Source organism: Dama dama, chromosome 22 (assembly GCF_033118175.1).
Source record: "Dama dama isolate Ldn47 chromosome 22, ASM3311817v1, whole genome shotgun sequence".
Classification (NCBI taxonomy): domain Eukaryota; kingdom Metazoa; phylum Chordata; class Mammalia; order Artiodactyla; family Cervidae; genus Dama; species Dama dama.
Window position 1 is genome coordinate 54985377 of NC_083702.1, and position 15307 is coordinate 55000683.

The window sequence follows — 15307 nt, forward strand, 5'->3', positions numbered from 1 at the left end:
GATGTCAGACTATACTACAAAGCCACAGTCATCAAGACAGCATGGTACTGGCACAAAGACAGACATGTAGATCAATGGAACAAGTAGAAAGCCCAGAGATAAATCCACGCACCTATGGACACCTTATCTTTGACAAAGGAGGCAAGAATATACAATGGAGAAAAGACAATCTCTTCAACAAGTGGTGCTGGGAAAGCTGGTCAACCAGCAGTGGAAGAATGAAACTAGAACACTTTCTAATACCATACACAAAAATAAACTCAAAATGGATTAAAGATCTAAATGTAAGACCAGAAACTATAAAACTCCTAGAGGAAAACATAGGCAAAACACTCTCTGACATAAATCACAGCAGGATCATCTATTACCCACCTCCCAGAGTAATGGAAATAAAATAAAAAATAAACAAATGGGACCTAATTAAACTTAAAAGCTTTTGCACAACAAAGGAAACTATAAGTAAGGTGAAAAGACAGCCTTCCAAATGGGAGAAAATAATAGCAAATAAAGCAACTGACAAAGAATTAATCTCAAAAATATACAAGCAACTCCTGCAGCTCAATTTCAGAAAAATAAATGACCCAATCAAAAAATGGGCCAAAGAACTAGACAAACATTTCTCCAAAGAAGACATACAGATGGCTAACAAACACATGAAAAGATGCTCAACATCACTCATTATCAGAGAAATGCAAATCAAAACCTCAATGAGGTACCATCTCATGCTGGTCAGAATGGCTGCTATCAAAAGGTCTACAAACAATAAATGCTGGAGAGGGTGCGGAGAAAAGGGAACCTTCTTACACTGTTGGTGGGAATGCAAACTAGTACAGCCGCTATGGAGAACAGTGTGGAGATGCCTTAAAAAACTGGAAATAGAACTGCCATACGACCCACCACTCCCACTGCTGGGCATACACACCAAGGAAACCAGAATTGAGAGAGACACATGTACCCCAGTGTTCATTGCAGCACTGTTTACAACAGCTAGGACATGGAATCAACCTAAATGTCCATTGGCATACAAATGGATAAGAAAGCTGTGGTACATACACACAATGGAATATTACTCAGCCATTAAAAAGAATGCATTTGAATCAGTTCTAATGAGGTGGATGAAACTAGAGCTTATTATACAGAGTGAAGTAAGTCAGAAAGAAAAATACCAATACAGTATATTAATGCATATATATGAAATTTAGAAAGATGGTAACGATAACCCTATATGCGAGACAGCAAAAGACACACAGATGAAGAACAGACTTTTGGATTCTATAGGAGAAGGCGAGGGTGGGATGATTTGAGAGAATAGTATTGAAACATGTATATTACCATATGCGAAATAGATCGCCAGTCCAGGTTAGATGCATGAGACAGTGTGCTCAGGGCTGGTGCAGTGGGATGACCCTGAGGGATGGGATGATGGGGAGGTGGGAGGGGGGTTCAGGATGGGAAACACATGTACACCCGTGGCTGATTCATATCAGTGTATGGCAAAAACCACTACAGTATTGTGAGAAATTAGCCTCCAATTAAAGTAAATTAATTAATTAAAAAAAAGAGACACAACTGAAGCAATTGAGCACACACAGGCGCACACACACACACCAAGTTACTAAGTATTAGAGAGTTAAGACTTCAAACCAGATATTCTGATTCTTCACTGCTTTTGTTATTCTCAAATACTGAATCCTTTTCACCACTTTGTAAGTTACCTATCTGAGAATGGAAGAGCTTATATAACAACTCTTAGTGGTGGAGAGATGAGAAGAAGCATAGAAACTGGGCAAACTTCAGATTTCCTTCTGATTTTCAAACTGTTTTTTCCAAAGGTGACTTGAAGGAAGCAGTTTTACTTTTAAAGAATTTTATTTTTACTTGGGGCAAGAACTAATATTTGTATAGTGTTTTACTATTCATTGAATGACTTCTCTTTTATGTTCTCATTTAATGTTCTTACCAGTGTTGAGCAATAGGCACTATTATTATTATTTTCCACAGCAAAGGAGAAAAGGAAGACTAATCGATACTCTAGCGGTCATATTATTGGTAGTTTGCATAGCTGGGATTTCTTGGTGGCTCATATGGTAAGGAATCTGCCTGTAATGCAAAACCTGGGTTCGATCTCTGTGTTCGATCGCTATCCCTGGGTTGGAAAGATCCCCTGGAGAAGGGAATGGCAATCCACTCCAGTATTCTTGCCTGGAAAATTCTATGGGCAGAGGAGCCTTGTGGGCTACAGCCCATGGTGTCGCAAAGAGTCAGACACGACTGAGCAACTAATATTTTCACTTGCATAACTGGTACTTTACATTTAAGTCCTTTAAATTCAGGGCTTATAAAATAATACTATTTTTAGAAAAGTTAAAATGAGGTTTATTTTTCTCTGAAATCTTATCATTAGAATAATTGTGTCAGTGATAGAACTTGTCTCATAAATGAATTTCCCTCTTAAAATAATTTCTTAGACTTGGAGGAGGAAAGTGAAAGAGTATACAAGTATAAACAACACACATTCAAAGTATGTTCTGTGCCATGGCTGAAAGTTATTAATTTTTTTTCAACCTTTCAGGGTCTCTCCTACTGTGCCGCTTTCTCTTTTATATGACTCTTCAATACTTTATTCCAGTTCTCTATCAGAATAATGTATAATTTCCTGAATGTCTTTTAGCAGGATGATAACTTTTTGTTCGTAAACAGGGTGTTTGCTTGCACCTCAACTCTTCCTCCAGACTAAATCTCAGATATAAGTTATCTGGGAATACTCTGTTTTTAAAAAAGATGTGAAGAGGTATACTTTTAAGTTATTTTACTAAATTTGTTCAGTTAATAAAATTAGATAAATTCTGCCCAAAAGATCTCTAGTACTTGCATGGGTCAGTCAATGAATGCTGTCTGTGTGTGTGTGTGTGTGTGTGTGTGTGTGTGGTGGTAGTTTTTTCCAGGTAAGTGAAATAGCCAAATGTTGAATAGGCAAACTCTTAAACCCAATTGTATGTCTCAGTACCTGAATGATAACTCTAAATTTCCAGTCAGTAACTAATATACTTTTATGATTATCTGTCTAATAGTAGCCGTATTGTTCAGCATATTTTCTTCTGTTGTATTTTTCTTTTCCTTCTTAGGGACATAGTTCTCAAACTGCTTCAATATGAGGCCTCAACAAATGTAGCAGACAACAAAGGTTATTTTCCTATTCACCTGGCTGCCTGGAAAGGAGATGTGGAAATTGTGAAGATTCTTATTCATCATGGACCATCACATTCCAGGGTCAATGAACAGGTGCATTTGTCAAGTATTTGCTCATGCTGTGATTTTTGAGAGTTTTGTGAAGTCAAAGCCACACTGAAAAACTGATTATTTCTGTCTTTACCCTGCCAAAGATCCTCCTACTGCTGAATTTGCTAAAGGAGATATTTGAAAACTTCTTTGACATTTGTTTATAGGTACATTGGCACTAAGTTGCACATTTGTAAAGATATTTGTTAATAAGAAAATCCCACATAAAAGAGGTAGTTCTAGTATTTTTGCCTGTCTTACATGAGAATCCATTTTATAATTATTGAATATTTAAAGATAGAACAGAATTTACATTCATAATGTAAAAGTAGCTTTTCTTATAAAATTTTAGATGCTAGAACAATGATGATAGCTGTCATTTGCATAAGACTTTACCATTTACATTGCACTTTTACATTAAGTGCTATTTTGTGAATTAAAATGCAAATACAATGTATACAGTTGCTAGACACATATTAAATTAAAAATTTCCTGTACACACACACACGTTTGCCTAGAGTAAGTTCAGTAAAACACAGCAGCAGGATGAAACTGACAGATAGTCAAAATATTTGCAACTACATAGCATTCATGTTACACTTAATGCATATATTTAAAAATAATGCCATTCTCATTGTTCTAAATAAATAAGACCACACATTCCAGAAAGTAAAATACAGTCCTCTAGTACAGTGTGATAACAAATGAGCTCTGCATGCCCCCTACTGTTCCCATTTTGTAAAACTATATTCGAAAACCAGCGTGCAGCCCAACAATTGAATTACAAACAGGGTATTAAGCTGCAGGTTGGCCGCTGTCCAGTTTGCTCTAGGGCAAACATGGCTAATATAGTACAATTAGCATATTGTTCATATGGGTACAGACTTTGCAGACACTTGACTGAAATTCAGATTAAAAATGAATACTTGCTAGCTGTATACAGCAAAGGGAAGAAAATATAATATTTTTATTACATCAAAATGTAGTTGTGTAAAGAACTAATCAGGAAAAATGTTTTATTAATTGGAAAAATGTCTTGTTAATATATATCACAATAAAATGTCTATGTTTTCATGTTACAAAATGCAGAATATTTTTATGAGAATAGTGAATTCAAATCTTTATGAAATGATGGGTATGGCTGTCTTTATTTATCATTCTAAAAAGGAAATTTATGAGAATGCTGCCTGTTCCTCAGAAAACCAAGTTAAAAGATCATTCGTGGGATGAGCCATCTGGTGGTTATTCTTAAAACTGAATGCCCAAAGCAAACCTAAAGTAATAAGATGGAAAAACAAACCAAGGTGAAACAATGGAGTATTAGTTTCTACAAACAATATTTTTTAAATGACATGAAAATAAGGAAAAAAACCCTAACCCTAACCAACATTTACATTTGAATGTTGAAGATTTTAAATAGCGTAGAGAAACTGTTATTTTCTGTGATGTTGAATATATCAATTTAAATATAAAAAAATTTTTTTTGAGGAGATTGGACTTCAAAATTCTTTTTTCAATTCTGTTACTTTATGTTGTGGTTTCTATTATAAATGAGTAGAAATTTTTTGAGATTTTTAATGCCATTTTTTTTACATATTTTTTGTTTGTTATTATGTGCATACTCCTTTAGTACTGACATAGATCTCTCATTAAATGTTATTTCTTCTAAAAGTTTCTGATGTAGGAATTTTGTTTTCATAGGTAAATTTTGATTTTAGCTTTATTTCCTATGCCCTCCCCAAATGGGACAGAAGTATACTAATTAATTATATACCTTTATGTATTTAAGCAATAGAGGGCAGGAATGAAAATGATAGTGAACATTAACTGAGACTTATGATAACTGGGCAGTTTAAGCTGCAATATGTTATTTAATTAATTCTTGCAATTCTCTGAAGTGATTGTTATCACTTCCATTTTATAGACAGGAAATCAGGCTCAGTAAAGCTAAGTAACACATGTAAGTTCACACATTACTGAGTGACTTAAACTGAGACTTGGACTCAGATCTCTATGATTTCAGAGCTGCCCACAATAGTGCACTGGTTTTACATCATAGACCCTAACACTTATGAAGTGCTTAATATGTCAGGCATTGTGCATAGTACTTCATCTACATTATCTTTCTAAGCTCTACCATTGCCTAATGAGGTAGGTATTACTTACTGTTCCTGCTTCATATATGAGGAAACCACCTTAGAAAGACTAAGTAACTTCTTGATATCCCAGCTGCTAAGAAATGCAATTAGTACTTGAACTCAGGTTTTTCTGATCCAAAGCCCAAGCTTATAACCAGTGATACATTATGTTATGATGTTAAAATTATGCATAATCATCAGGGCTTCATTCTGATTTCTGAATGCTAACTTTGGTTTATTATACAGCTTTCTTTCAAAATAATTCTAACTTATGTTTTAATATTTTAAGTTTATAAGGCATTTTCCTATATGTTATCACCTTTATTAGTTGTATTCTAAGGTTATAGGGAAGGTAATATTCTAATTTTATAGTAAGATAGGTCCAGAGAGATGGAATGATTTACTGTTGCTAATAAATACATGTTAGCACTTCAACCTGGGTCACCATTTTATGCTGCCCTAGAATTAGTGGTCAATTTAGAGTGAAATAATTTTGAAAACAAAGTGGACTCTGCCCTAATTATTGTTTTTATAATTGCCACATCTTTCCTGTCTTTTGTCACTTCATTTATTATTTCTTTTTCTGTTATGTATGTTTTCAATTTATATTTCTTTGTATATTCACTTCCCTCCTGTCTTTCTTCCATCTTTTCTTTTCTTCCACCTTCTCTTCTTTTTCTCTTTATTTTTGCATTAGGACAAAAACCAGAGGAACCTTTTCTAAAAAGTATATTCACCAAAACTTCAAACTTTGCATTCACCAAAACTTCAAATCCAACTATTATTAGATAGTTTCCATTAGTGTTACTTTGAAGTAAGGCCTTTGGTAAATAGCGTTTGTAAAGCCAGTTTCATACTGCCACCCATTGTCTGGAATTGTCCTAATTTTTTAGAGAACACTTATCTGATAAAGAAGAAGAAATTCAAAACAGTTTAAGAATGTTTAATGTAGACATCTGAAGAATTGATACTTTCAATCTGTGGTGCTGGAGAAGACTTAAGAATCCCTTGGACTGCAAAGAGATCAAACCAGTCAATCCTAAAGGAAATCAACCCTGAGTATTCATTGGAAGGACTGATCTGAAGCTGAAACTCCAATATTTTGGCCACCTGATGCGAAGAGCTGATTCACTGGAAAAGGCCCTGATGCTGGGAAAGATTGAGGGCAGGAGGAGAAGGGGACGACAGAGGATGAGATGGTTGGATGGCATCACTGACTCAATGGACATGAGTTTGAGCAGTCTCTGGGAAATAGTGAAGGACAGGGAAACCTGGCATGCTTCAGTCCATGGGGTTGCAAAGAGTTGGACATGACTTTGTGACTGAACAACAACAGAGTGTAGATATACTGACAATTATTAATTAGTATGTTATTGCAGCCTATTTATTTCAAATTGGAGTTTTTTAGACCACTAGTGATTATGTATATGAGTATACAACCGTGGTTTCTCTAAAGATACCACAATTGTGGTCTTCACTGATGTGACAAACCAAGTATATCTTAGATATTATGGATAAACTCTATGAACATTTTCTCCTAAGTCTGGAATGATTGAAATATTTTTTTTTTGAGATCTGAATAGTGATAATTGGAGTTAATAGAAAATTTCAGTTTTGCACTTATAATTTCCTAGGCTAAGGCCTTTGCAAGGTAGAGAGGTCTTTGAGGATTTGTTTCATAATTCACTTTTCTATTCCTCAAAGAGGTGCTGTATTTTTAAAAATGAGAAGTAATCTCTTTTCAACCAATGGGAAATTTGGTTCAGTCAGGAGGCATATTTCTATATCATTTTCATGGTTTAAAGTAATAAGATTGATTTTTAAATCGTGTTTATAAAACTTGACCAGATAATAAAATCAGGGAGTGTAAGTAAGCCTCATGTTCTAAGTCTCTGTGAGGAAGAAGACTATGGTGACACATTTAAACTAAGAATAGGAATGGCATCCTCAAAATGCTAGAAAAAACAATATCTCCCTCTGGATTCCCCATCTATCAGATCATAACTTTTTGTTGACTGTCTTTAAAGAGTATGTTTTTCATCTGAGTTTGGCCTTCAAAGGCCCTCTCCTGATATTTTTTGGAAAGTAAAATAGTAAGAAACTTTTTTCCCCCTTGTCATCCTCTTTTTAAGTTTTCAAATCTACTCTCTACTCTCAGCTTACTTACCTGCATTGTTTTATTATCCAGAGCAAGACTGAGTTACAATAACATTTGTTTGGGTTTGAATGCTTAGAACAGCTGTCTAAGCAACTACTTCCTATTTCAACTCAATTAGTGTTCTTTTGGGCAAAATCCATAGAAAGTCTGCTTTCAGATCATTACTTTTCTGTTTTTCTTCCTTGACAGTGTAGAAAAACATGGTAGGCAGTGTGGTACAATGGAAAAAGCATAAATAGGTTTTGGATTCTTATGATACAGGTTCCAAAAGATCCTGATTCTCCATGGACATGTAATTTAGTCTTTTTGTATTTTAGTTTCCTCACCCATGAAGTGGAGATGTTAATATTAGTCTTGTAGGATCATTTATAAGGGTTAAGGGAGACAATATATGTAAAGTTTTTAGACACTGAGTAAATGGTAGTCACAACAGTTGCTGCAGAAGATGTTATTAAAGGTACCAACTTTGGGTCTAGCTATTTAGGTTCAAATCCTGGCTCCAATACTAAATGGCTGTATAAGGCTGTGTAACAGCTACTTATTCAACTATACATTACCTCAGTTTCCTCATCTGTAAAATGGGAACAATGGCAATACTATTTATCTCCTAGTGAGGATTACGGGCTTCTCCAGTGGCTCAGTGGTAAAGATCCAGCTGCAATGCAGGATACTTGCAGGAGAAACGAGCTCAATCCCTGGCTTGGAAAGATCCCCTTGAGGAGGAAATAGCAACCCACTCCAGTGTTCTTGCCTGAAAAATCCTATGGACAGAGGAGCGTGGTGGTCTATAACCCATGGGTCACAAAGAGTCTGACATGACTGAGCACACACACAGGCCAACAATGAGGATTAAATAAGTAAGCACACATGAAATGCAACGGTGTGTGCTCTGCACCTAGTGTTAGCTATGATGGTGACTGAGATGATGACATCCTCCCTTGCTCTCTAGAACCCTCAGGTTTTAAAATACTATATTTAGGTTTTCATAACAAATTGAATTTCTGAAAACTTGCACTGTCTGTCTTTGTCTTAACAGAACAATGAAAATGAAACTGCCCTACATTGTGCAGCTCAGTACGGACACTCAGAGGTAGTGGCTGTTCTCCTGGAAGAACTCACCGATCCTACCATCAGAAACAGCAAGCTGGAAACGCCTCTGGACCTGGCAGCCCTCTATGGACGGCTTAGGGTGGTCAAAATGATCATCAGTGCACACCCTAACTTAATGAGCTGCAACACCCGAAAGCATACACCACTGCACCTTGCTGCGCGCAATGGTCACAAGGCAGTCGTTCAAGTGCTGCTGGAGGCGGGGATGGACGTCAGCTGTCAAGTGAGTCTTCTTGTCGCCGTGCTCCCAAAACAGTGGTGTTTTTGCTTTGCTTTGAGATCAGATGTTAAAATTTACACCTTAATTACATGTTAAATTTACAGGAAGAAATACTAACATTTTAAAATCAGGCAAATGGTCCACATGTATTTTTCTAACTACTAAATTCAAAGTATCCTGCCACACTCTTGGGAAATATGAAGGGATATAAGCCCTACTCTCTAACCTCATTCTAACTTGAGGGCTTTCCACGTGAAAAATTATTACTAGATGGCAGTTATGTGTGGTCTTCTTAGTAATTGTTTCCTTTATTCCAGTATCTAGCACACAGCTTGACATACACCAGGAATTCAGTCTAAAATTGAGTGAATGAAAGAAAGAAATGAAATTGACTTTAATTTTTGAGTATGTACTTTGTGTTTAATATGTTGACACATTTAGAATCTAAATCTCACAGCTATCTTGTGGGATTGAGAGCTATTAAGTTCCAGTACAGAGATGAGGAATCAGATTCAAAGACTAATAAACTTGCCTAAGGACACATAGCTCATAAACCCAGAATGTGAATTAAGACTTACTGATTAAAGTCCAGGCCTCTTTCTGTTGCAGGAAGGGGGACCCCTTCCAGGGCCCGAAACTGGGCTCTTGTCTAATACTCGGAAATGAATTGTCCGAGGAGACACATGCTGACAAAGCAAGAGATTTTATTGGGAAAGGGCACCTGGGTGGAGAGCAGTAGGTAAGGGAACCCAGGAGAACTGCTCTGCTGCGTGGCTCACAGTCTTGGGTTTTATGGGGATGGGATTAGTTTCCGGGTGGTCTTTGGCCAATCATTCTAATTCAAAGTCGTTCCTGTTGGCACACGCATCACTCAGCCAAGATGGATGCTAGCGAGAGGGATTCTGGGAAGTGGACAGACACGCGGTGTCTCCTCTCGACCTTGGCCGAACTCTTCTCGCTGGTGGTGGCTTATTAGTTCCGTATTCCTTATCAGGATCTCCTGTCATAAAACAACTCATGCAAATAGTTACTATGGTGCCTGGCCAGGGTGGGCGGTTTCAATCAGTGTGCTTCCCCTAACAATAATGTGCTTACATTCATGACTGATAAAGGGAGGATCACTATACCTAAGGGCAATAAGAAAAAATTTTTAAAAACTTTACCATTTGCATAGGTGAAAAACTTTCTCTTAAAATCTTCCTTGATCATCCTCAGAGCAGAAACCAATCTTTCCCTGCAGTGCTCACAAATTCTTGTCTTCTGTGTTATGTTCCTCCCTCATTCTACCCTCAAAATAATTCTTAATTTTCATACTAACTCTATGCCAAGAATAGTTGAAAAGTATTCTGAGGTATGGTACTTTTTAGGCATTGGTGATACCATGATGAAAAAATAGATATGGTCTACATTTCCACTAAACTTAACAGTTTATTAAAGGAAATAGATAATCATATAACATTATAATGTAGTACTATAAATGCTATGATGAGGAAGATTAGATTGATGTGGAACACACAGGGAAAGTGCTGCAGTTTAGGGGCAAGCAATACTTCCTGAGTGAAATTATATTTAAACTAAGATTTGATATGTAGTGTAGGTCTGTGGTTCTCAATTGTACTCCTTAGACCCTTATTACTGGGGCTTCCCATGTGGCACTAGTGTTAAAGAACCTGCCTGCCAAAGCAGGAGATGTAAGCTGTGGGTTTATCTCTGAGTCGGGAAGATTCCCCTGGAGGAGGGCATGGCACCCCACACCAGTATTCTTACCTGCAGAATCCCATGGACACAGGAGCCTGGAAGGCTACAGTCCATAGGGTTGCACAGAGTTGGATACAACTGAAGCGACATAACATGCACACACGCATCTCAGGTGACTGAGCCAGAACTCATGGTGGTGCCCAGAAATCTGGTCAGCAAGCTCTCTAGGTGACTCTGATTCAGGCTGAAGATTGAGAACTGGTGGTATAGGTGATGGAGAGATAAAGAGGACTAGGAGTTCTATCCTACCAGGCAGAGGGACCAGCTTTTGAGATTCTTGGGGAAGAAAACAAGGGAATGATACTGATGAAATGTTTAGTATGCTTGGAGCATGAATAAGGTACAGAAAGTCTGGGGAGAGTTGGGATAGACAAGAGAGGATATGGAAAGGAAAGGAAGGAGAATATTTTCCAGGTTTTTTAAGCCACATTAAATTGTTGTGATTTTATTTGCCATTAATATTTATTTATACATCTGTCTCCTCTGATAGAATGTAAATGTACAAGAGTCGGGATCATACTTCCATACCTCAGAACACCCCTTAACTATTCTTGGTGTAAAGCTCGTATTTAATTAATGCATGTTGAATTGCATGAGCTCACTGGATAGTCACAAAAGCCTCGTGAGGTAGGCATTACTACTCTTATCTTATATCTGAGAACGACTGAGGGTGAAAGAAGATGAGGGATTTATAAACATGACAAGGTCAAATGGCTACACAAAGCACAGATATTTCACAAACTCAAGCTTTTGGATTTTGTTTTTAGAATCTTCTTTATTCCACACTCCTCTTCTGTCAGAGAGTGCTAAGATTACAAACAACATGTATGAATGCATCAGTTCAGTTCAGTTCAGTCACTCAGTCGTGTCCGATTCTTTGCGACCCCATGAATGCATAAAAGGATATAATTTTTTTAACCTTAGCTTTCCTAATCTTTTTCCTTCTTCTTCTTTTTTTCTAGACAGAAAAAGGGAGTGCACTCCATGAAGCAGCTTTGTTTGGAAAAGTGGATGTTGTGCGAGTTCTGTTAGAAACAGGTAACTATAATAATTCTCCATGGAGCTTATCTTGCCAAAAACTATCTGTACTCCAGAAGTGGACAAAGGAAAATGACGCAATCCACCCCACCCCACATTACCCTTTTTACTTCACTCTAAATTGTATGTATGTAGAACCATGTAGAATTGAGTCTCAGTGTTAAGGAAAAAAACTGATATAAATGTTCATCTTCCTTTTCAATAGATTCTTTAATCAAAAGCTTTTTAGAAGTGATCATTTTCTGTTTTTAAATCATATTAAAATATATTAGAGAAACTGCCAAAAGAGGGAGAAAATCTCTGCCTTCTATAGGAAGGAGGAATTGATCCATGTGAAGCTGTGACAATTGCTTGATTTATTAAATAATATACAATTTTCCCTAGGTTTTTATATTGTTAACAGTGGTAAACAGAAATTAGAGTTCCCTATCCTTAAGGTGAATTTTCCTTCTAGTTAATTCATCATTAGTGGATTAAAGTAAAAGTCACTCAGTCGTGTCCCACTCTTTGTGACGCCATGGACTACACAGTCTATGGAATTCTCCAGGCCAGAATACTGGAGTGGGTAGCCTTTTTCTTCTCAGGGGATCTTCCCAACCCAGGGATGGAACCCAGGTCTCCTTCATTGCAGGCAGATTCTTTACCAGCTGAGCCACAAAGGAAGCTCAAGAATACTGGAGTGGGTAGCCTATCCCTTCTCCAGGGAATTTTCCTGACCCAGGAATCGAACCAGGGTCTTCTGCATTGCAGGCAGATTCTTTACCAACTGAGATATGAGGGAAGCCCAGTTAATTCATCAGCTGAGTAGCTGCTGTTTGTAAGCTTCAGTGATTTAAAGGGAACCTTTTAGAGGGAAGACTCTGAAGGAACAACAAAGTAGGCTTGTTTGTCTCCATATGTGTATTGTGATTGAAATAAAATTGAAACCGAGGTCAGATTTATTTTTTAAGATCAAAAGGTATAGATTCAGATTCATGCTTGTGAACAATATGTATGAGTCTTCTATGTTTTAAACTATATTTGACGTGTTTATTTTCCTCAGTAAAAATGTTAAAAGTATTAGCAGACTGTTGCATTGTGATTGTTCTTAGGCAAAGTTGAAATTTCATGTATATGTAACTTTGATATGTAATGCAGTGATATAATAAATGAGGTAATCAATTAAATATGTGCTGGTAATACATTTCCATACAAATTTAAGCAAATATTTAATAATTTTATTATAATGAATAACTTTTGAAGCCAGATCCTGAAAACTGGCTTTTGTTTGCAATTAGAAATTTGGGAAGTTTATAGAGATTTTTGCTATTTGCTACATTAAACTCTTTACCATAAATATTTTTGGAATTAAAAGGATTCCAAAGGTATTTCAGTTACACACATTAGGAAGTGTTCTCATCAGGTGTTTGATGACTATTGCTGATATTGAATATAATCTTGTATAAATAAATGTGGAATATTTGACTTAGTATTTGGACAATAATTAAAAACAGTCCTACTTTTTCAACTTCTGTGAATGCTAAAGTATTCTAAGACTGCTGTTATATTGCTTATATGGTACATTATTGTTATTTTGATCATACATTAAAGAATATATAAATCACATGACTTTTATACTTTAGGAATTTACATTCTAATATTTTTCAACTTGATAGTCTACAATTTAGTTAAGTACTTATAACCTAAAATAGCTGTAATCTGAAAAGTTAATGTTTGAGTCAGTGGTAATTTATTATCAAATGAAGAGCTAATTCATTATCAAAAATGTTCCAAATCTTTGGAATCAGTAGACTTCCATCTTCTTTCTTACTAAAATCGTGTGTGTCTGTGTGTGTGTAGGGCTTAATTAAAAAAAAAACTGCCTTAAGTGCTTTGTTTGTATACTTTTGAAATTAGTGCCTTTATGTGTTGACAGCATCTTCTAGTGATACTCCACTGTGTACATCTAGTGGGTTTTTCTTTTTCTTTCAGGAATTGATGCCAACATAAAAGATAGCTTAGGTAGAACTGTCTTAGACATTTTGAAAGAACATCCATCTCAGAAATCTCTCCAGATTGCAACTCTCTTACAAGGTAAATAGTATTGAATGATGGATGAGTTTGCCTTACAGTTAAGATTAAATTAAAACTGTCCTAGTTTTTTCCTGAGTTTTGAGTTAACATTTACTTTTGAATGAAGTTACTATTTGCATTTTTTTCTGGTAGACTTTTAAACTAAAGAATAATGAATACCTTTTAATGTTTTATTTGTTTTTCAACTGTTAAAATATTTTTTTCACTCACTTGATATTAAAAAATATTTTTAATTAAACCCTTGTACTAAATATATAGTTATGAACTTGAAGGTATTAGGGCTATAAAGTGGTGATGCTGAGGTATTATCTTACATTTGAATAATGGATTTTCTATTATTTTGCCTGATTTCTATAACTGTGAGGTAGATCAATCAAATATTATTATTCTTCTTTTTGCACATGAGGGAAATTGAAGCTCCAGGAAGCTAAGTGATTTGCTCAAACATATATCCTATTCCAAGTGGTAGAACTGGTATATAAATGCTGAGTTAACAACAACAAAATTGTCCTTCATTGAAAGAATACAGATTATTTGCTACCAAATCCAGTAATACAAGATAATTCAGTCTTGCCAGCCTATGGGTTAATAAATATGGTTTGAGTATATGTAAAGTTAGTTTCAGTTATTAAAATAGATCTACTTAAGGTTTGACCACCATCTGGGTACCATTGCTTCATTTGCAGGGTGCATACTTCCTCATCTGACTTTCTCTTTTTGCTCGGTGGTCAGGCCTGACGTGCAGTGTGTTCCCTTAAACATGCGGATGTTTTTCTTTGCTTTGCTTTTAGCTCCTACACTGCTCAGTGCGGATTACCCCACAGTCATTATAGATTGGCTGCGAGTGTAACAAGGGGTGGTGGGTTGGGTCTCATAGGATATCAGCTGAGACGCTGAACAGCAGCTTTGTCCTTGAGGAAGACAGATGAATTAAAACCAAGTCGGGCAGGAGACATGTAGATACAGGAGTCAACAAAGACCAAAGAGGGAAACAGAACGGACTCACTACAGGAGGTCATGATGTTCTTTTCTCTCTTTATTTTCCAAAACCTCTCAGGAAACTTCAACCCCTACACTTTTCTTATTAATAAAGAAGTTAATTGCTATTCAAGTGCTGTAGAGATAAATCAGAGAAGAATACCAGTATGATTCTTCATATTAATTCAAATTAAAATCAAGTTGAATGAAAGCTGAAAAATAAGAGTGGTATGCAACCTTTAAATCAGTCTTTGCCCTCTAGGCACTTTGTATTTCATTTTTTATTTTTGCCTCTAACTGAAGTTAAAATAAACTGAGACTTGTGCCTAATATATGTTTTGGGAGAAGCAAATAAATGCTGTCCACTGAAAAGGGGGCATGACATAATTACAGACACTTTTAACACATTGAATTGGTTCAACTTAGATGAAAATGTCATTATACAGGTGTTCTCTTAAATAGTCATGATTTGTTCATTAGGTATGTAAATTTGTGATAGAGTATTTGCTACTTCTTTGAATTTTTATAGTTATTGTCAAATTTTAGAATGTGAAC

General features: G+C 36.0%; 1 protein-coding gene across 5 annotated transcripts in view; it reads left to right on the plus strand.

Moving 5' to 3' along the window:
- Positions 1 to 15307, plus strand: part of ANKS1B (ankyrin repeat and sterile alpha motif domain containing 1B) — a 1085637-nt gene that overhangs the window by 151316 nt on the left and 919014 nt on the right. For all 5 annotated transcript variants that reach the window (XM_061125565.1, XM_061125567.1, XM_061125569.1 and 2 more), the window contains exons 3-6: positions 3126 to 3282; positions 8612 to 8908; positions 11626 to 11701; positions 13673 to 13774. In XM_061125565.1, the coding sequence (XP_060981548.1) occupies positions 3126 to 3282; positions 8612 to 8908; positions 11626 to 11701; positions 13673 to 13774 (632 nt within the window). The remainder of the gene's footprint in view (positions 1 to 3125; positions 3283 to 8611; positions 8909 to 11625; positions 11702 to 13672; positions 13775 to 15307) is intronic.